The following is a 22167-nucleotide window of genomic DNA, read 5'->3' on the forward strand; positions in this document are numbered from 1 at the left end:
CTAAAGCTGCACAGAGTGAGGAGCGGCTGTGTGCATTTAAGGACCCGTATCAGCAGGACCATGGAATCAGCGAGAGCCGAATCTCCCAGGAGAATGGCACGATTTTGTGCATGAAAGGTAGTACCTGTTATGGACTTTGGGAGAAAACACGAGAAGGAGACATACATCTTGTAAAACAAGGTATGTAACATTTCATCATAAGTGCAGTTTTTGCTACTCTTAACTTCTTTTTTTGTGGTATAGCGATCTGACCTGAGGATGCTCTGTTGCAAAACTGAATGTTTTGTTTGCTCATTGTACAAATTTAACTTTCCATTTAACAATCTTAAGTATGAATAACAAGTTTGTTGAAATAAACGACTTATAGAAGAGACTAAGGAGCCCAGTGTACAGTTAAGGGGAAAAAACCTCTAATCAGTTATTACATAAGAAATCCAGAGGAAGATAGCTTTCTTGAGTATACCTCATTAGACATAGAGTCATGATAAGTTTAAAAATAAATGTCTCATTAAGTAGAAATGTACCTTCAAATTGATTGGATGTTTGTTTACAAAGTAAATTGCTCTAGCACAAAACTGTCACATACTGTCAATTCATTATTTTTCTGCTGGGAGCATGATGGTAGGGAGAGGTGAAGTGTCTTGCAGTTGCTGGAGATGTGCTTTGATATTCATTCTGAGAAACTCTGTGCTTTGTTACTTGGATACAAGTTAATGTAGTATAAGGTATGAACTGAATGAAAACTGGTGTTTACAACATGGGCAGTTCACCTCAAAGCTCTTATTTAATGTTTGATCTGGTAATCTGCTTGAAAGAAGCACTGATTGCTTACTGCTACTACCACACTACCTCTTACCTTTCCAGGCACTTGTGCATAAACATTTAACCACCTTTGACCATATTTGAGAAGGGACAGTTGATGTAGGAACCAAAGGCCTAAACTAAGCAAGAAATAAGTTGTAGTTCTCTAGTTCTAGTAATGTTGACAATGAGAAGGACACCATTTTTAGAAATTTTGCAAGAAGTACCAAACTATAGATGCAGTCTTGTTTTCTAGCTCCAAGAAGGAATACTAAGTCACAGTTTTGCCTAGACTGTGGGCCAGGTGGTGATTTGTCATACTGAGGCTGACAGCTGGGCAGCTTTGGTGCTGGCCTGCATCACCAGCCATGTTTCTTCTTCTACACAGCGGTAAATTCTGAAAGAAATTGTCTGGTTGCTGGTTTTAAAAGGTGTTAGTAAGGTCAGTCAAGCAAATTATAACTGTTTTCACCCTGCTCTGTAACATTTAATTCAGTATTGTATGGTACTGATTTCTATTATGCCTCCATAACAAAAATAATTATTGAATTTACTTCTTTTTACAGGTTGCTGGTCTCACATAGGAGACCCACAAGAGTGTCACTTTGAGGAGTGTATAGTTACGACCACACCACCTTTGATTCAAAATGGAACATATCGCTTCTGCTGTTGTAGCACTGACTTGTGTAATGTCAACTTCACTGAAAACTTTCCACCTCCTGACCCTACTGATACAACACCTTTCAGTAAGTCAGACATTTCCATCTCTGTCATTTCATTTAGAGAAAGATTCTTCTTTTGTGTACTATAAAATGTGAAATCTATGACCTTTCTAATCATATGCAACAGAAATAGCAAACAGAACAGCTTTTCCACATGAAGTTTAGCACATTTATATATGCCACAGTGCTCTGCAAAGGATGAGTTAAGTGCTTACAAGAGAGGTCTTTGTATAGGCAACTGCTGAATGCTTATTATATTTTCCAAAATAGTCTCTAATCTTGGGTGCTTGGGTGTTTGGATGCCTAACTTCAGAAACACGTGGGGATATTCAGAAGGATTCTGATGTCTGTTAAAAACAGGCCAGGAAGTTCATTAAAATTATGGCACATCTGAAAAGTCTGGTCTATCTATTTAGTCCTGGTTCATAGATAGCTTTGAGCAGTAGAACCGGTCTTAAAGTGATTAGGCTGTTGAGGTTCTCTTCAGCAGTCTTACAGTGCTTTGAAATCTGACTTCTTTCCTTCGCTTATCTCTGGTAGAGATTAATTTTGGCTTAACATTCAAAGAGTACTAGTTAGAGCAATGTAGTTTTTGTCCAGATTAGATTATCTATTAAATTATTTATTATAAAATTAACATAGCAAATGGATCCAAATCAAGGTGTTACTCCCCTTAACCTCCAATTACAGAAGCAAGATCATGACTAGCAGCCCCTCTGTGATGCTGCATTCCAAGAATTAAGAAGCGGAGTTGTTAGCCTATCTGAACTTCTGTACAGCCTTTTCTAAATAAGAATTGAATAGAGGCAGGATTGTAAATGGAGGTACAAGTGTTTCTGTGTATTGAGAGTTTTTTTGTCAATTGAGCGTTTTGTGAAATGAAGATGTCTTTAATGGGGTAGTATTTACAGCTATAGAATGTGAAAAGAATAGTTTGTATTTAGGAGTGATAATTCTTTGAATTCACTTAAACTCTAAGATAGTGATGGCATTAATGCTTTCAAAAGTAGCTATAAGGTGGGGTCTTTGTAAGCAATTTTGAGCAAAATGAGGGCTTGGCATGTTAATGGAAAAAGAAAAAGCAACCTTTTATCGGGAAAATGTATAGGGCATAATTGGGTAAAGATAAATGGCAAGATGTATGGTACCTTTTGGCTGATAATACTATTTGTACAACTAGTGAGCAATCACTGTTTGGAACCTTTGTCTGAGCTCGGGACTGTGCAGTGCAGAACAGATACCACTTGACTGTGGTAATAGTCCCCTAATTGGGCCCCCCAAATGTGACAGGAGTTACTGCTGTGCAGGGGATACAGACAGGATGGTGTAAACTTAATTCCTTTTTCCTCTCTATCCCCTCAAGACAGGGAGACAAAGTTCCTACAAAATGACTTGTGCTTGTGCTTCTCTAAGGGTAGAAACTGCAATCTGAATGAATTTGGTTATTGCATGAGATGATCTTCAAATGATTTTTAAGTGGAACTTTTAATACTGAAACATCTAGCCTAACTTGCAAAGCGAGAGGGGGAAAAATATTAAACATGTAACACAGTCCTTAATTCGCCCAGCTGTAATTGACTGTTGCAGCATACATTTTTACTGACTCAAATTGTTTTGTGTTATTGTCACCTCCCATTTTCATAATATGCAAATTTGGCTTCAGGTATAAGCAAAATAAGTTGCTTTGTGGCACAGTTGTCTGTCTGCATTGGCTGTGCTAGAGACAGACTGGCCATGCCAAGCAAAGATGGCCTTATTTGCTATTCTGGTATATTGTTTGTAAAGCTCTACTGCTGCTTCCTCCATTTTGGAGGTAGATGATGTTCTAGAAACCTGCAAGGGTGAACAAAGAAGGAGATTGTGATGTATAAACTCCTACATCTTTATTGGACCATGTTTTACACTGTCCTTTTTCGAGTCCTCTTACCTTTTTCTAGAACTCGTTTTGGTGCTGTAAGATTTAGTTTTGCCAACTCAGCGCTGAGGACAAAATTCTTGCACAGTCATATGGGAAATCTTCTGCAGAAGGTTATTCCAGTATAGCCCACAAAGTCTAAGAGCCCCGTTTCATCGGTATTCTTGTAATGCATTAAAAAGGTTGTACGTGGGAAAAGTTCTTCAATGACAGAAGTAAGGTATTTGGCCTAACAGAACTGCATTTATCTTTATGGTCCTGTAAATTTCAAAGCATGTGTGAATAGTGTATGGTTAATGAAGTGAAGCCTAATGAATTCAACCAACAGTTAACTAAGTATTTGTAATCGTTCATCTACTGTTCTCCATTAAAATCACCAAGAACAAAAATCAATGGAATAACAAATGGAAATTCAACTCTAATTAAAAGACTAACAGAACCTGGTGAAACTGGTCAATTTAAAAAAAAAATTGTTATTAAGGAAAATAATAAGTGTTCTTTTAAAAGTGTTCTAGTTTTTCTGCATCAACATGAAGAGTCTCTGTGAACTTCTATGTTCTTGAGTTAAATCCATTCAGAAAAAATAACAGAAGAATAAACAAATTTTTGTGATCGCTTGGTTGTAATATAGGGTAAATAGCAGTAGCATATTGAAAGATGTAGCTAGAATATAAATGTTTCAAGAAAAGTAGAAGTAATTGAATTAAAATTTTCATACATGTTGCATATAAAAAAAATCATTCTCATAAAATACATCAAGTGTTCTCATAAAAAGTACACTTAATTTTATGTCGTTGTCTTTTAGGATGTCAAAACATGTTTCTCTCTTAACCATATCTTTATAGAATGGAATATCTTATCTAGGCTGATTCTCATTGTTTAGGGCACAAATACAAGAAATCCATCCTATTTTGTAGAAAAACGTTTATAAAAATGAAAAATAAGATCAAGGACAAACTGGTTCTTGAAGCCTCAAATTTAATCCTTACTCCTCCCTAATGTGCAGTTTGTAATTCAGTCATACGTCTGAGTAGTCATAGTATTATTCTCTTCTATCTTAAGGATAATCCAGAAAGATTTGAGTTGTTGTCGGTTGCTTGATTGGTTGCTAGTCCCTCCAGCTAGTATCTCGCAAATGCTGTAGGATGGTATGTAGTTTAAAGCCCACAGCCTTGAGGTATTAAAAATGCAAAGATTCAGGTAGCAATTTCCTGAAGTACTGGAAGATTGGAGAATGGTGTTTATATCAGATGTGAAGATTTTATCTGTGTAGTTTAGGGCTACTGAAATGCAGAAGTTCAAGAACATCCTCAACCGAAGCTTGCACTTCTCAGTCAGGGTGGGTAGGAATACTTCCTCGTGCTTTGCAAAATCAAAAATTGAAAATTGATTATTCTTCCATTTTCTGTTTTCACAAAGAAGTAACAAAGAACCCCACCATCTTAAGTTCAGCCAGTACATGTAGATAGATACTTTTTAACCCCACTTTAAAAGGGACAACTATCCCTTTGTAAATACTTTGAGACGTGTATTTATTCTATTGGTTTTGTCAAATATTCATTTTGATATTTTTGAAAAATATCTGCCCCTCGTGCCTACAAAATACTTCCCAAATTCTGAGATAATTTGAAGGCAAATTCGTTAATTCTACATACATTCATAATGGCCATTTAAATAGAATTTAAGTAATTAAAGGGGTAAATGTTCTCCCTCATTGGTCATAGATAAATTGTTGTAATGAAACATTTTAAGTTAATGTAACATCAGGATCAAAGCAACAAAGCCATTTTTAATTATTTTTTTCCCTCAAGGCTGCATTCCTGGCACTACAAATAAATTAATCTTACAGCAACTGAGTATTAAGTGTATACTTTTGCATGACAGGTAATGCATTTGCATGATACGTGGGAAAAATCCCTGGCAGCAACAGTTGAGCATTGCTGGTAGATACTATTGTTGAAATGATGTAGTTTTTTTCCCCGCATAGCAACAAATGGTGGCTGCAATTTTTTAGAGGATTAAAAAACTTATATTAAATGAGAATGCTGAGATAGAGTTACAGACAAACTGCTTGCCTTACACGGTGAAGGAAGTTGAAGTTTCTTTATTCTCAACCACCAATAGGCTTGTTTATCTTTCCAATGTTTCATCTCAGCCTTTCTTTGCCAACTTTCTTGCTACAAATATGTATTTGGTTTGAATGCTCACAGAATTCTGTGGAAACTTTGAGGAAAGCTACCATTTTAAAAGAAAGTAATTATTAGGGTGCATGGTTGGGTCAGGTTAATTAAGGTAGTAATAGATGGTTTTCATTTAACTATTACTTTTGAGAGGTAGCAGTTAGACTCAAGTTGCTGTGGACACATGGCCCAACCTTGCTCCCATTGAAATTGAATTAGATCATGTCAGGCAAATTTTGGAAAGCCTTAGCCTTACTCTCTCAGTTCTTATCCTGCACTGCTTTTTCCAGAGGCTAGCATTCAATATTAATTTGTAATTGAAATGCCTTTCGTTTCATGTGGGTTCTGCTTGGTGAATGCTGCACCTGATCAGCTAAGTTTTTAGCCAGTGCAGTTCTTCCACTTCTAATTTGCTAATCTAAGAAAATATTCAGTAAATAAGTGTGTTCCCTTACTTGTCTGATACTTTTTATTCTACTGATTTAGATATATAGCAAAGGGAAAACTACAAACCTTTGCAGTGTTGTCCATCTTCTGTTTTGAAAGATGAAAGTAGGAACGATCCGCACAAGGACTAAAACTTCTACCCTTGAATGGCAGGGAATAAATCAGGCACATCTTTCACAGTGAAGAGTTGAGATGCTATATATCATTACTGTATCTTCACTATGTTGTAAGCTAGGGAAATCGACGTGGGAAAGTGGCAGAAAAGGAAATAGGGCAGTAATTAAGGGCGTTAGTACCTTTTTTAAAAAATAAAATTACTCTTAGACAGCTAAGTATTTTGTGTAGGAGGACAATACTGTGCCTCCCACAAAGTTATTTACTGGGACATTGTAGAAAATGGAGATGCTGAACTGGTGAAGGAGAAAAGATGAAAGTGAACGATGATTGCTAATTGTGTAGTTCTGTTAAAAGAGCTTATATGCAGAGCAGCTAAAAGGCAGGAAAAAATAAGAATTGTATTTTTGGATAATCATTCTGTGGGGTACTGACATAATGTTTGAAATATTTTTTTTTTGCTAGCTATTAACAAAAGTGTATTTTCTTGAACCTTCAATTGCTTTTCTCGTTTTTGTCTAAAATCTAATGCATGCTAAATGAAATCCTTGTATTGTTTATTTTTTCCTGTTTATTAGGCTACAGGAAATGAATTAACTGCAGAGGGAGGTTTTGATAGAGGGTGCACATTGCTCCATAGAGTTACTGGTGACGTTTTGGAAATGGGCTAATTAAGATTATTTCTTGTGTTGTTGCAACAGAGGGAAAGGTGATGGTATTAAATGTTTGTGTAGGGGAGAAAAAGTAGAAGTGAAAGGCTTTGCAGAGAGCAAGCAGACAATATTGTACCAATTAGTAATCTTTATAGAAGACTATGTAGAAATTCAAGTGAAATCCTTAGTTTCTGTAGAGTCAGTGGAAGGTTTGGCAAGTCACCCAAGGTAACTGGTAATGCTTGTTGAGTAACTTCAGTGATCCTCATTAGAAATGGATATATCAAAAGCAGAATCTCTTACAGATTGTTAGTAGCAGTTAATGTTTTAACTTCTAAGACATTGTAGTCTTTTGAGATTAAACTTGCATCTTTACTGAATTTAAAATTAAACCTTTGATGTGCAGTTGGAGCCTGACTATGAAGGCAAAGCCTACTTAGAAAACTGTACTTGTAAATTTTGTCTATTACAGAAACATTTAATCAGGAAGATGAAATTGACATGTTTTACTTACACTTAGATTGAAATATTTTGGAAATATTTGGAAATATTTTAAAACTTTTGCTATGCACCAAAAAACTAGAAACTGTGATAAAATTGAAAAAAAAAAGTTTATTGGAAAGCAGAGAAACATTTTTTTTGAGCTACATTCCCTGTTGCTTTATCAATCAGCTGTTTGAAGTGCAGTAGTTAGGAGAGCTGTACAAGGTAACTTTAGAGCTGTGCCAGCCTGAATTAGTACTTTGTTATGACCTGGAGACTCAAGAACGAGGGCCATTGCGAAGTTCTTTTAAAAAATCTTTTGGAACTTAAAATCTCCTCTTTATCTTGAAATTGCAAAAATATGTTAGTGAAGTGCTAATGCTATAGCTACACCTTGTTTTGGAGGGCTAAAACTATTTCTATTTTGGAGTCCATAGAGAATGCAGCTCTTCAAGTAGATGTGCACATAACTTTTAGCTTATTCATGTGATGTAATCACCTGAACAGCATCATTGTCATCTTTGAAGTGTCCTGCATATTTCTAGTACTAAGCAGCAGTTACTTGATTTGAGTTTTAGGTCTAGAATGGGGAAAGGAAACATTCATTTTATGAAACGTAATCAGTGGTTTTGCCTTCTTCAGTAATAGTGAAAATTTGCATTTTAAATTGACTAGCATCTGTAAATAGGTGATTCACCATTGTTGTATCATGCAGTTCTTGAGGCATCTCTGCTGGAAATTAGCTGCTTATACTTACTGTTTTATGTGCTTCTTCAAAGAAATTAAAGATCTGCAAATATCTTTTGGTAATACAGATATTGTAAATATGTTTTTCCTTTTCCTGGAAATGCTGAGTATTTTCTGACTTTCATAGTGTTATAATATAAATCCAATGCCATAATGAGCAGATACCTGTTGTGATAATATATTTTGGAGCCTGGTTTTGAATGCCTTATAGATGAAAGCAAAAGTAGATGAGGGTTGTGAGAATGGGACTCTTTCAACATGTATTAGTGGAAAATTGGACTGTAAATAATAATAAGACGGTAGTAGATAAGATTGTTTTACCTCAATTGTTTTACTTTTTTACTTTTTACTCCACTGATTTACTTCTTAAGGTAAAAAGCAGAACAGGAAAGGATGCTATACTTGTTATGTTTTTGTTCAGGTGCTGTATATTATCATATACAATATGATAATAAACATTATTCTAAACAAATCATACACTGCTTTTTAACAACTCAGGTAAAAGAGAAATGGCTGGGAGTTCTCTGGAAGGTAGACAGACATAGCAGTGAGCTTTTTGGGGGACATTCTAGATAGATGAGTTTTCTGATGTGGTACTAATAGTAAGCTTCTAATGAATACTCCCTCTACCCTTAATGTTTTAAGACTGCATGCTGTAAATCTGAAAACATCAGAAGGAATCATATATGATTATAATTTAGTTAGTAGTCGGTTCTGGGGCATTTGATACTAAGACTTGAGATAATAATTTATACCCTTGGAGTTTGAATGTAAAACACAAGAAAACATCAGTGACAGCAGTTTGTTGTTCAGGTCGTCTGATGACGCTGCACACACAGTGAAATGAGTGCATTACCAAGGTGTGTCACCCTAACAAATTAATGACTGTATTAACCAAGATACTGTACTCTGTTGACATTATCCAGTAAAATTAAAACACTATCTATGTTTTGTGAATGTTCTACTTGTTAATGTCCCTGTGCTTTTTCAAACTGAACGTTTTTCACATTGGGTTTGTTGATATCCCCATCTTCCTGTCTTGTCCTGCTAAAGGCTTCTTGTTGTTGGAAGGAGTGGCTGTGCATCGGCTTCTCCACTGCTTCAGCTCCTGCCAGAGGGCATTAGCTTCCAAATGCTGCAGCTGTATCTGCCTGTGAGTGCTGGAGATGCTAGGCTGGCTGAGCACTGCTCATCACAACCTTCCTCTCCTGTGATGTTATACTAGTCGCATTCCTCATATCTGATTTAGTTTTTATTTAACCATGGTTCTACTGTTTTTTGAAAGATTGAATTGACTGGGGTGAAGTTTAAAGGGAACAAGAAGTCTGCAAAGCTCAGTTACAAAACACTGCTAGGTGCTGCCAGCAATTGCTAATAAATTCCCAGCCACCCTCTGTCCCCAGTTTTGTCTGTCCTCAGTGCAGTGCTGGCGAGAAAGGTCTGTGTCCACAGACTGCTGAAATAAGAGGCAAGCTTGGGAATGGAACTGTTAAACACAAAACTGAACATGGCTTATAAACACTGGGTCTGTTATTGGCTGTTCTGTTCTAATATAATCACCTGTGTGGGATAACATTTAGATCACAGAAAACCTTCCATGTATTTTTCATGGTCTGTAATTAGATGTTTTCTCTAAGCCTCACTTGTTACTATCCTATGTGCTAACGTTGCTGACAAAAATCTGATCCTATATCGTGGCTTTGTCTGAGATATTTTACTTTCTTGATTTTGGAATGGATGCAATTGTGAAAGAAAGCTTGTCATTTGCAGTACGATTTGAACAGTCCCATGTGAGCCCAGCTGCCTTGCAGGCTCACCTGTACTGCATGTGTACATCAGTGCCAGGGATCGGCCTCCAAAGCAGAGGCTGGAAGTCTGGATGGGTGATTACAGAGATGTTGGCTCTTCAGAGTTAGTCATTAATAGCTGCTTTTTTGTGAACCTTTATTGGTCAATTTCTTTATCTGGAAAATACTGTGATCCTGAAAAGCCAATACATAATGCTAACTTCTGTCTCTTTTCCTTGTGAAAGATTGTACAGTGTGTCTTCAAATGGGAGACTACCTGGAGGTAAAACAGCAGTGGTGTTTCAATCTGGCACAATCTTAGAAGCTGTAGGTAAATAAGGCCTCTATTTTTTATTTATTTATTTTTAATTATGGGATAAAATAAATAGCTAGAATTCAGTCAGTTAAATATCAGCAGGCTTCCACAGAGGCTGATGCAGTGTGGCCCTGGGCAGAGATGGCTGCCTTCCTGCCAGGGGCGGCAGCACTGTGCCTGTGCACAGCCCAGCTTCTGCATCAGATCTTCTGCTGGGATTACAAACAAGGTGAGGAGCTGAACTTCATGGAAGCTATAATTTGTCTCTTCTTGCCTTGTCAGACAAAATCTCTGTGTACGGATGGATGCTGAGGATTGGGGTTTTAAAGTGTTTTTTCTTACAAAGAAAGGCTTATGTCCTTTTCATTAATGAAGTGAATGGTAAATTCAGATAAGTGCCTCGGGTACTGAATTGTGATCAAGTGAGTAGCTCTGTAATTATGAACCTGGAGTTTTATAACCGGAAATCTAGTTCCTGAGAAGGTGTGTGTGTCATCCTGGCTATAGATGTCTCCATTATTTCTGAAGAACTGAGCTGTCAGGGATGTTCTGAAGTCACAGAGATCTGAGGTGGTTTGTTGGCATCCTGGCTAACACAAACCACGTGCTTGAAAGAGCAGAGAGTTCATAGAGCCCCGAAGGGAACCAACACATGTAGGAAAGCATCTTGTCGGTGTGCTCCTGATTACACACCAATTTTCAAAGCTGTTGCTTTATTGCTATCTAAACAGGAGACAATGACAGTATATTCGCTATAATCTTCATGAAGACCCCTATGAATACAATTGTTGTATTGAAAGACTTTCAAGCAATAGAGATTGAAGGTGATAATAAAAACCTATGTATATTTGTGTTGGTTTTATAACCAGGAATGCTTACTGTTGTTAATAGGGTAAATTAGGGTGAAGGGAATTCCTGAAAATGTTCTAGGTATATCTACTTCTGTATACCTGTAGAGTCTTTCTGTCTTTTATTTTGAAGTCTTTGTGTGTTACTCTTTCCAGTCACATTGCATTTGGGATGCTGCTTCCTTATTTATTGAAATAGCTGTTGTTGATGTACACCATTCATTATTATTATTTTTACTGTTTCATATTTAATAAACAAAATGAACAGTGCTCAGTTGCTATGGTCACTAATACCTGAGCATGAGTAGTGAGACTGAATGTTCCTATTCGTGTGTGAGAGAGACACTTTCCCATGCTGCAGTTCTCATTATGACTGAATTTGTGATAGGAAATACGACTTTTAATGCCAGCTGTTGGAAATTTACAGAATGTATACTCTTGGTTTCTATGCTTTCAATACCAGAATAGGTATGGATCTTTCTAAACGTTGATTGTAATCAGATATAGGTAGAAAATTCATACGTTTCTTTCTCAGAAGCCTATTTTGATCATCTGTGTTTTCTTTTGGGATATTAAGATATTTATCCTGTATCTAACACATTTGATAATTAAAATAAATCAATATATTCATTAGTCTTAAAGTCTAACTTAGGCAAGTTCTGGTTTATTTCAGTTAATTTGAGTAGTATGCTTCCACACCAGATTGAGTCATGGAAGAGCATTCGTTGCACAGATAAGTCTAAGGAGAGAAGTTAGAAATTCTGTTCCTGAGGGGCAAGTAAAGCAATTGAAAGAGGAAACTGTAAAGACTTACTATTGCCTTAGCTTTTTTTGTTGTTTTAGGTTAGAATGAGAGGTTTGTCAGAGAGGCCTGAGGAAAAGGATTTCTTTTCCTAAGATATCCGATACAAAGTTGTATCAAGACTGAACTGAAATGTTTAATCCAATTCTTTTAAGTACTTTTAAAAGTTCCAGTGAGGTGGATTCAGTGTTTCAGTACAACAGTTTTATGCAATTATTTGTAATTTTAATCCTACTAAATATTGTGTTTATGCTTCTTGGTGCTAGGCCAATTATTTCATAAAAGTTTCTTAATTATCTATGGATAACATTAGACAGCTTTCAACTTTGGCCTGGATTTTGCTTTCCTTTAGGCTGGTGGCATGAGGCTCATTTAGAAGCTGCCTGCAAGCCTGTAAATATTTTCCTAGGCTAGCAAAAAGTTCCTTGTTCCAGACACTCATATTGACTTAAACTATATATACTCTGAGCAAGGATAAGTTATCCTTGCAGCCTGTATAAAAGCACTTTTTACTTTAGTAACATTTGGAACAGGAAATTAGAGTGCTGGTTGATTCTTTCCTATGCAGAACCAAAATATTCCCGTGTACCATAGAGTGATGGTTCAGAGTCATGTCTATCAATCTGTTCACAAGCTGGATGTGTCTATCTGAGGAATACATGACTGATGTGTGCTCTAGCCAGCCAGACAGTCTGAGTGGAGCCACTAAGATTGTTGTTGCTTGTTCATAGTTCTGTTTCTCACATTAAAGCATTAACTCTATTAACTTCTATTTTTAGAAATAGTGTTTTAAACCCCAGCAAATTAGTATAAATGTTATAAAACACAAATGCAGTTTATATATATATATGTGTCCCTTTGCCATAGGAAGTTTTGCTGTTTAAAAATGTGCACACACACACAGACACAAAAATAAAAATCAAAGAACACCAGGGGGTGGGGAAATACCCCAACATGTTCATGAAAACTTCCTGAAAGGTAGTTTTCTAAACTGCAGAACATACAAATTGGTTTTATTCTAAATGCTATTCTTTTTTTCCCGATTTCTCTTCTCTGAGGATATAATTGCAGTGAGTAAGGCAAAATGGATGATGTTAAGTGAGCCACAGTGAATTACATGTAGCAATGTTCTTCATCTGAATGCACGTCCAGACATTGCTGTCTCCTTGAGGAGAAAGCAGAGAAAACTTGGTGAAAACTTATTGTGAAATAAAGCATGGAAAAACACCAGCAGTCAGTGTTAGATGAACATATAGAAATATTTAAACTGTTATTTGAAAACGTTTTTTAATGATCCTGCAGAGTAACTCAAGCTTCCCTGCCTTAATGAACGCTTTGAGCAGATCAATTGCACGCTTGTCAGGAGTGAAGATGGCTTTGGGAAGCATCCACCACCACACGTAGGTTTGGGTGTGCAGAGCACTGCACACACCTACACAGGACACTCCCAGTTGCAAGAGCACTGCACACACCTACACGGGACACTCCCAGTTGCAGAGCCATTCATAGCATCTTTGGTGCAAACTAAAAATGTGTGTGGGTGAAATAAATACACACTGTAAACCAAAAGCGTTACGCATCTCCTGACGGTGCCAGGAGCTCTGGGAGGGATGCTGTCCGCAGGCCTCGCAGCTCTTGCAAAGAGTGCTTGTACAGGCACACTCTGTGAGAGAGTGCTGTGAAAGACATGCTCAGCTTCGGAAATAGGAGACTTCTTATATCCAGTACAAAACAGAGAACAGTTGGTGTGTGATGGCAGTGGGAGAGTGTGCATCAAGACGTTATTAAGCTAATTTGAGATTTCAGCTATATAGCTCAGACATTTGCTATTTTTATACAGATAGGTTAATTTATTAATTTTTTTTTAAAAGAAGACATCAAGTTCTCTGCTGTGGGGAGACAGTTATAATAGATTCAGGGTGTTAAATATCTATTATGAAGACTATAATGTTTAAATTTTATGATTTTTTCCCATTAGTAAGTTGCAAATCCTTAATTTCACATATCTTTCCAAAATAGAACAAATGAACTAAGGCACTAAGATATCTGGCTAAATAGTGTCTCCCCTCTGCTGAACTTGGTCCAACATTGAACTAGTGTGTGGTGTTATAATCTCTAGCAGGCTACCCTGAGCAAGGAACATGAGCGAGCACAGTCCTGCATTCAGTAAGAATCCAGCTGTGTGGTCACACGTTATGTTTGCTATGGAATAGAAGTTTCCTATGGCATGAGGGATTGCAGAACTAAACATTTAATTAGCATGCTGAGGTCATACTTCATCTACGTGTTCAGCAAAGATGTGTTCATTTTATGCCTGCAGACTGTTGCTAGCTAACTTATGAGTGACTGGGAGGTGAGCATAAACTGCTAAATTTGGAGATTTTTTTTAGCAGACTGTATAAGAATTCAAGTATGTGCTTTATTTAGTAATTTACAGTTTCTGCTCAAGCAGGACCTAAAGCACGTTCAGTAACACAGTGATGCCAGAAGCATACCATGAATTTGTTCCCTGTGTTAACGTATTTGTAATCACTGTAACATGTTATGTCAATAGTATAAATGCCTTTTTGAATATCTACTTACAGCTGAAATTTAGCTATGTTTTTGTTATTTAGGGGAAATGTGCAAGTTCTTGACAACTAGCTATGCTGTTGCAGCGGACTGGGCTCCTTGCAGACCTTTCGTGGATTTGAAATCTTAAATCAAAGGGACATTTAGAAAGGAAAAAAAAATGTCTCATAAGTGTTATAGAAATCATGGAACACTTGGATTTCCTTTTTGAAAGGATAGATAAGAAAACAGAACTCATGTCTAAAACAAGAATGGGATTGTACCAGGCCAATGGCTTAACTGATGTGCTTACCTGCAAATTGTTAGAAGGGATAGGCAAACAAAACAAACAAAAAAGCAAAAAGGAAGCAAACAAACCCCCATAGTGCAGGCAGAAAACACAAAATTTATTGAAGTCTTCCCTTTCAATTGGCAGTCGATCCTCATTAATGGAATTTATAGAACTGCTAGAACTGCTTTTTCCTAAATCTTTTTTTCTTTTTTTAAGACTAGCATGAAAAAAAAAATTTTTAAATGAAAGTGGGGAAAAAATTAGAAGACAAGTGACTGGGGAGTGTCTTAATCTTAGGCAATGAAACAAATCTGTATTAAAAATAGGCAAGTTTCATAGCGGCTTTGCTGAAATCTAAAAATGCTTTGATGGTGTTCAGTTGGGAACCAGATGAGTCATACAAAAACCTTGGCTATGACTGCTTGTATTTTGTGATGTGTTAAAGCAGGAACACCTGTCAGGAAGGAGTCAGTCTTAAGTTTAATTTTTTCGTTGTTTGACAAAAAAAAGGTTTCTATTCATTTAGTGGGAATTGAGTTTTTTGCCATTCGTTTAACAGGATTTCATGGTACATTCAGGATTTGAGTAAATCAGACTGATAGAAGCTTGCTTTGTATTCAATTTTAAAGAGGTTGTCTTTACCATTCTTATTTCTAATTTTTTTAAGCAGGCATTTGTGTAAATATGTCTTGTGAAGATATCAACCTCAGTCTTACAGTTTAATTGTATGATGTTATTAACACAGTTAAAATCATTACTCAGGGCTGTAACAAATTTAGGGGTTGATTTAAGAATTCTTTTAATTACATTGAAAAATCTTTAAAATATAAGAGTTACAGAAACTGTAGTTCAGTATGCAAAAGTATTTTATTCAATCTCTGAAGTTAATCTAGAAATCACCCAGATTCCGACACTGTTAACAAATTGGTTCCATAGGATTATGAAATGTCTGCACATTACCTATTTGAATTTGTGTTGAAATATTTATTCCTGGTTTGAAACAAGTTTGTTACTGTAGGGCAGACAGAACATGTTATACAAGTGAAGTCAGCTGTATTTCTCATACACCCATGGTGAAACACAAATTGATAGCTTTGATACCAGCCTTCGTACTTGATTGATGTGTTATTTGTTTTGGCAGGGGTGTTGTTTTTAAGATCTTCCTCTTTCCATGCCATGGTCTCCCTGTTGGCTTTCTCACCCAGTTCACTGCTCAGCATAACCGCAGTTGTACTGTGCGGCTCTCAGGGCACTGCTGGGGTGGAACAAGCACCTGGGAGTAGGAGGCAAGGGATGATGCTTGAGCTGGCACTTAAGCTGCGAGAAATGAACATCAAACAATGTCTGTATTTCATCTAAAATCAAGTACTTAGATCTGTGGAAGAATTTTGCATAACTGCAAACTAAGGGATTACTATTTATCATTATTGCCTTTTTCATCTTCTTGTCATTTTAAAATAATCAGAATAACCTTTGAAGTTAGGGAAGGTACTGTTTTTCACGTTATATAACTAGCTAAACTAAAGCACAAAAAAAAAAAAAAGTAACCTACCTAAGATCAGGTTATTCAGTATCAGAGCCAGAAATAGAACCCAAGTTTCTTTTTGCCTTATGTTTCCAGTTCTGGAAAATACTTCTTTCCTTGAGGGGGGAAAATGCATTCATATGTACATAACATATGCACCTGTGTGCCCTCACACAAGCTGTAGTTATTTATGTGAAGAAGGTTACTTCAGCTAATACCTTGGAAGCAGAAGCTATGTATCAGTGGAAGCTATTGATCTCGATGGAGTCCTCTTAGGTGAAAGTCTTTCTCCTCACCACATCTTTCCAACCATTTCAGCTTCTGCCCTGCCGAGTGTTTGATATGCTTCTTTCTTCTTCTGACATGCTTTGTTGTGCTTGCTGCGTTTCCTTTGCAGTTCTTCTCTTAATTTCCTTCTACTTAAGGATGTCCCCGAATAGCTACATCTCATATCTGTGAAGTATCTGAGAAGGAGGTTCTTCCTGCCCAGAAGCTGACTAAATCTCCATTTTAAGCAAGGGTGTAAGGATGCAGGAAAATAACCCTTACGAAAGTTTCTCAGCTGGGGAGGAGATGTCTTTCAGCAGGAGGCAGGAGGGGTTTGGCTGCTCTGCTGGCTTCCTGTGCTCACAGGTGATGGTGGCCAAGGGCGAGCAAGTGGCTTCTAAGGTGATGGTGAGCTGGATGGGAGCAGAACGGGGAATGGGAGTGTGAGAGAGAGACTAAGATGCACTGATGCTGACTGAGCATGAGTGCCTAGGTCTCAAGTAAAGGAAGGAAAGATACCGTTCGCTGCATTTCTTGGGGATCCTGGAACAAGGAAGGAGGGGCATTTTTGGCAGGTCCCGTCTTCTGCCTTTCTGCTTCGTCTTTCAATTCCTTCTAATGTTTTTATCTTACGCCATGTTTCCCCGATGAGCTAGTACATTAGGGGAGAGGAACAGTAATAGTTATCATCTTAATATTAAGAAAAAACTTCTTAAAGCCCTTAAAAAGAAATCTGGTAAAAGTTAGAAATTATATGGCCGTGTAGAGAAGATAACTAGGAAAAATAGGGGTGAATGAGTGACTATTAAGGGGAAAATGAGGCATGCACTTTCATGTTAGACTTTGTCCTTTTAAGTAATGATAGGAGAAGCTGGAGCAGATGCATACTTTTTGGAATACAATGTGTTGTTTGAATTGGCATTAGCCAGGCAAACACAGTCTCTAGTAACCATGAGCTTTACTAAAATGGCAGACAGGTTTAACTCGTAGCTTTGTAGAACCTACTTTCAAATCTAAAATCGCAAAACCACGTACATACAAGAATGAAATACTATACTGAGTTGTATTGAAAGTGCAGAAAAAATGTTATTGGGTAAGTCAGAAGAGCAAAATTTTAGTACTAAAATATTTGCTAAATTTAAGGATTACAGCTGAGGATTACAGCATTAATCTGATTTGGGACATGAAGTCTGAAATACCAGGGCAGAAACCAGAAGTGTAATGAAAGGTTTTATCAGAAACTCATTCTCACCATCTCTTTTTTGTATCGATTTTTTAAAAAATGTGAATAGATTAGTTGCCTAAAATTGTGCTCTAATCAAGATTTTGTTGCACAGTTCGGGTAATGATTTTGGAATAAGCACACCATACAGTCATGTCTGATAAATCACTTCATTTTTATGCGTATAGCTAAGTCTAACAGAGGGGGGGGAAAAATCCTGATTTTTTTTTTTTAATGTCAGAGTTGTCCGGCCTTATTAGCAGGACGCTAGCTCTGCATTACCTTTCCCCAAGCAGAGCAGGAGCAGGCTGGGAAAGCAGCAACACAGCTTCGCCTTCTCCGCGGCAGCCCCAGACAAAGGCAAGCGTCGCGCGGAAGCAGACAGCGCGCCTCCAGCCTCGGCCACGGCCTGGCTCCATGCTCTGTAAACAGCAACATCCGAGGCTCCAGCACGGCAGACAGCGGCTGCCCGTCTGATGTGCACGTAGGAAGCGCCTGCTTGTACAGGCCCAGCCGCCGCGCTGCCAGGCCTTGGCTCTGCCTTCCCACTGAGGAGTTATTGGCAAGGGGCGAGCGGGGCATTACAGGAGGGGAGCGAGGGGAGCTCCACCAAGTCACGGACGGTGGTCCTGAGCCCCACAGCTAGTGCGGAGAGGAGACGTACAGGCACACCAGCTCACAGCTGCCATTTTTTAAATAAGGAATTTCTGGGGTTTTGTTTGCATGCCTGTATGAAAATAGGCATTTTAGTGTTTTGATGTCATTTTTGTGCTATATTTTTAGTGTTGCAATATGTCTGGGAATATTATGAATATGAAATATTTAGCTATTGAGCCAGCTGGATTTGAAATAACTTAAAATAACTTTAAAGAGACTTTATGAAGTACTCGTTTTTCTCTGTGGCAGCACATGGATTTTTTTTGTTCCAGTGCTATTGCAGACACTGGACAAGTGCCATTACGTTAAAGCTAGTGTTACCATTTGGTATAATAAGGAGGAAGACCTGTGGGTCCAAGATCAATATAAGGGGATAATGTAAATGTTTTTTTCATCCTTCCTGTTAAAAAATAATAAGAATTCCTGGCTATTTTATTTTGATGTGGAAGATGTTCCTGGTTTGTGGTTGAGTGTACAAGTGCTTTCAGTTAAGCATGAAAGCAAGGCTCAGGTCTACTCAAGTGCAGTTTGCTTAAAGAAGCCAGGTATTTCTTTTTCTCTCTGAGGTAACTAAATGTTTAGCTATGTCTAGGGAACTTCAGTAAGATAATCTAAATTTGGTTTTGACTTTGAATTGCTGTTATTTATATATACGTCGTGATTCTAAGGGGCTATTCAGTAGTGTTAGAAATGACACTGAAAATGCCTGAAATCACAGAAGAAAAGGCAGAAAGAGAAGTTGGGTTGGGTTTTTATCTACTCAGGAGTTATTTCTCCAGAAATATGACAGGCTACTAATTCACGTCTCTGTATCTACTCATCAAAGGAAGAGCCGTTAGGGATTGCATAACCCACTTCTCTGCCAAATAAATTACCACACAAGCTTCATTTTTAAATTTCATGTATCAGTGCAGCCTTCAGTTTTCAAAACAAACTAAAAAGGTGAATCTAATGCACGAAGCCTGGATCCAGCTCAGGTGCTTGCTAACAGTTGCTTCCCTGGAGAAGGACAGAGGCTTGGGAAGGGTTTCCACCTCTCTGACTGCTCGGGCACAGGGACAGAGGGAGCCCTCTTCAAGAAAAAGCCCAGAGAGCTCAAATCCAACTTGTAGTTTCTGACAGCAGGTTTTCAAACACAGATCTGCCCAACTTCTAGCTGTACCAGGATTCTTCTGGAGCATGCTGTGGAAAAAAAATACAGTTTGGGCTGTGAAGTTTATGTTTTCAGGCATTCTCTGAGCAGCAGAGGGGGATCTGTCATGCATTGTTACCAGGTCGGGATGTTCCTGCAGGTCTTTTGGGAATATGGTGCTCTGTTAGAGCCCAAGTTCCATGTGTCTATGAGATAACGTGAGATTTTGTTCATCTGGGAAAAAGGGATAAAACTGTTAATCTTGCAGATATGGAGAAAATCATGGTAAGGTGTCATAAAGGGCACTTCATAACAATATATATGTATGATTTTATATAAAAATACAAAATCAGTCAAATAGGGTGATGCTAAATGCAAAGGAGAAAAATATTGGTGACTGCTTTCATGTTTTTTGTTTTTGTTTTCAAATACAGGGATGAGTGGAAATAGTGCAAACTTTCTGCTCCACCTAAGCTTTTCAGTGGAATAGAAGCCAAGGATTTTCTCTCAAGTCAAGGGAAAAAACATCCATTTCTAGTTATGAAACAAAATTGCCTTAGGGTTACTGCTTGGCAGGATTGTTTTGTTAAGGAATGTCGCACCATCTCTCACAAAAAATACTGTTCCCATTGTGCTTCTCATCTGTGCCAGCTCTGTATGCTCGATCCTATTCCATAGAAGTTTCCTTGCTAACCTCAGTTATTGTGTATTCAGATGCTTGCAAAAAATGGATGTCAAATGGTGTTCCTTACCTGAACTTTTGTTTGAGTATTGATGGTGGTCACACTGATTGCTATCAGGTGTTTACATTTTACATTGTATCATGTTATTGCATTATTTTGACATGGATTTTAATTTTATTAATAACTTGCCAAGTGCTCGCTTCAAATGTACATGTTCCTAAAACAGAATTAAGATAGTGGTGGTTTTAAAGAGTGCACGTATAAAAGTTTAGGTGAATGGCAAAAGTTTTTGGGGAAAAAAGTTCAGGAAATGATACTTTCTTTCCTTTCACTATCCTCAGCTGTCCATAGGTTTTTATGGAAAAGTAGAAATAGCTCCTGCTGGAGTTCATCGTAGAGGTTTGTAGAGAATAACTTTAAGCTATTCCAGCCTTGTAGTACCAGCTTATCTAAAGATGTGGGTTTAAATGCATTTAGTTAGATCAGCGTAGAAGACTGTGTGATTGGGATTCTTGTTTTAATGTATAAAAAAACTACCTATGCCTGTGAAATTTGAAAGAATGATAACGTATGTTTCTTTCTTACAAGCTCTCTACTTAATTCTCTTCTTTCACATTTTTTTTCCTGAGATTATTGAATTTAAGGTTCATTTAAAATAATTTGAGTAATTTTTGTTATATTGTTTATATTGGAGACATTCTTGTCGCTTCCTCTAGCATGCTGAAGACTGAGCTCTCATGTTTCAGGACGATGCATCAGGAATGAGGTAGTGGTCAATTGGTTGGAAAGAAATATAGATTGTCATCCAGAAAAGTGGACGGAAGAAAAGAATCAGCTAAGTGTTTTGGTTTGCCTGGCATGAACAGCTGGAATACAGCAAGTGCCAAGCAGTTATTTTACACTATGTGGAAGAGTCATAGGACATGTTTGATATAAGTTGTGTGTAGACAGAGTAGATAAACAGATTGTTGTTTGTATATTGTGCACAGATGTTTTGTAAGGAGCCTCAAAGTATTTAAAGCAAAAAAAAAAAATCATTTAAGTAAATGTACCCCTCCCCTCTTTTTAATGAAGAAACTGGAAAATAAATCATACTCACCATGTTGTTATTAACCAGGCAGCAAATATAATAAAATTGTAATCTATGGATTACCTTGATATTTGAAGCATTGATAATTGTATATTTTTTCAAGGGACTGAGACCTTGCTGTCATGAAAGTAGTACATGACCACTGTGAGAAGAAACGTGACTTTAAAAGCAAGTAGAATTAATTATACTTGCTAAGTCCCTTTTCCACTTTGCACAGCATATTTGCAGTCATCTGCAGCTGAAGGCCATATTGCCCACACGCTTCATCCTTCCATCTTGCATGGTGTTTATGATTTAAATGTAAAGTTTCCCTCATGCTTCTGATCTCATCCTCCATATCATTAAGATTCCATAATAGAAAAGCAACTTCTGTAACAGATTGGCAATGAACATATTGAATCTATCACATCAAAGAAATAGTTGTAGGATGGCGTTAAGACTCTGCTTCTTTTTAAAGTGATCTGTATGGGCAGATCTTTGAGTCCCTGTGTAATTTTACTGACTTTGATCAGAGTCCATACAGCTGTAGTTGTTTTGAAGAATCAGATGTTACTGTTGTGCTGTGAAGGTTAAAGGATGGTGTTCTCTTTATTTGTTGGAGACTATCGTTATTAGTTACTTGGTGGTATGGCAATTTAAATATTATTTTTTTGTGTATTTGCCAACTGTAAGACTATTTGGCTTCTGCAGCATGTTGATACCAGAAATTCCGTGGGAACATAGGTAAATTTTTAAAAACTGGTTTTCATTATATAGAATAATTGTAGTGATTTTCTAACATGTTGTTACACAATACTTATCTAAACTTCAACACACACATTTTCTAGAATTATTTACTACTGTGTGACAGATACACAGCTGTGAGTCATTTACTTGAAAAGTAGGCAGATAATTTTTAAAAATGGAATGAAAAGCTTTAATAGCAATACAGAGC

The 22167-nt window shown here is 37.3% G+C and overlaps 1 protein-coding gene across 1 annotated transcript in view; it reads left to right on the forward strand.

Moving 5' to 3' along the window:
* The window catches only part of BMPR2 (bone morphogenetic protein receptor type 2), a 113170-nt gene that overhangs the window by 52817 nt on the left and 38186 nt on the right, over window positions 1-22167 (forward strand). Inside the window, exons 2-3 of the mRNA XM_080600353.1 lie at window positions 7-180; window positions 1368-1547. Coding sequence (XP_080456479.1) covers window positions 7-180; window positions 1368-1547 — 354 coding nt within the window. The remainder of the gene's footprint in view (window positions 1-6; window positions 181-1367; window positions 1548-22167) is intronic.

Source organism: Anser brachyrhynchus, assembly GCF_964034855.1.
Source record: "Anser brachyrhynchus genome assembly, chromosome: 7".
In the NCBI taxonomy this organism is placed as follows: domain Eukaryota; kingdom Metazoa; phylum Chordata; class Aves; order Anseriformes; family Anatidae; genus Anser; species Anser brachyrhynchus.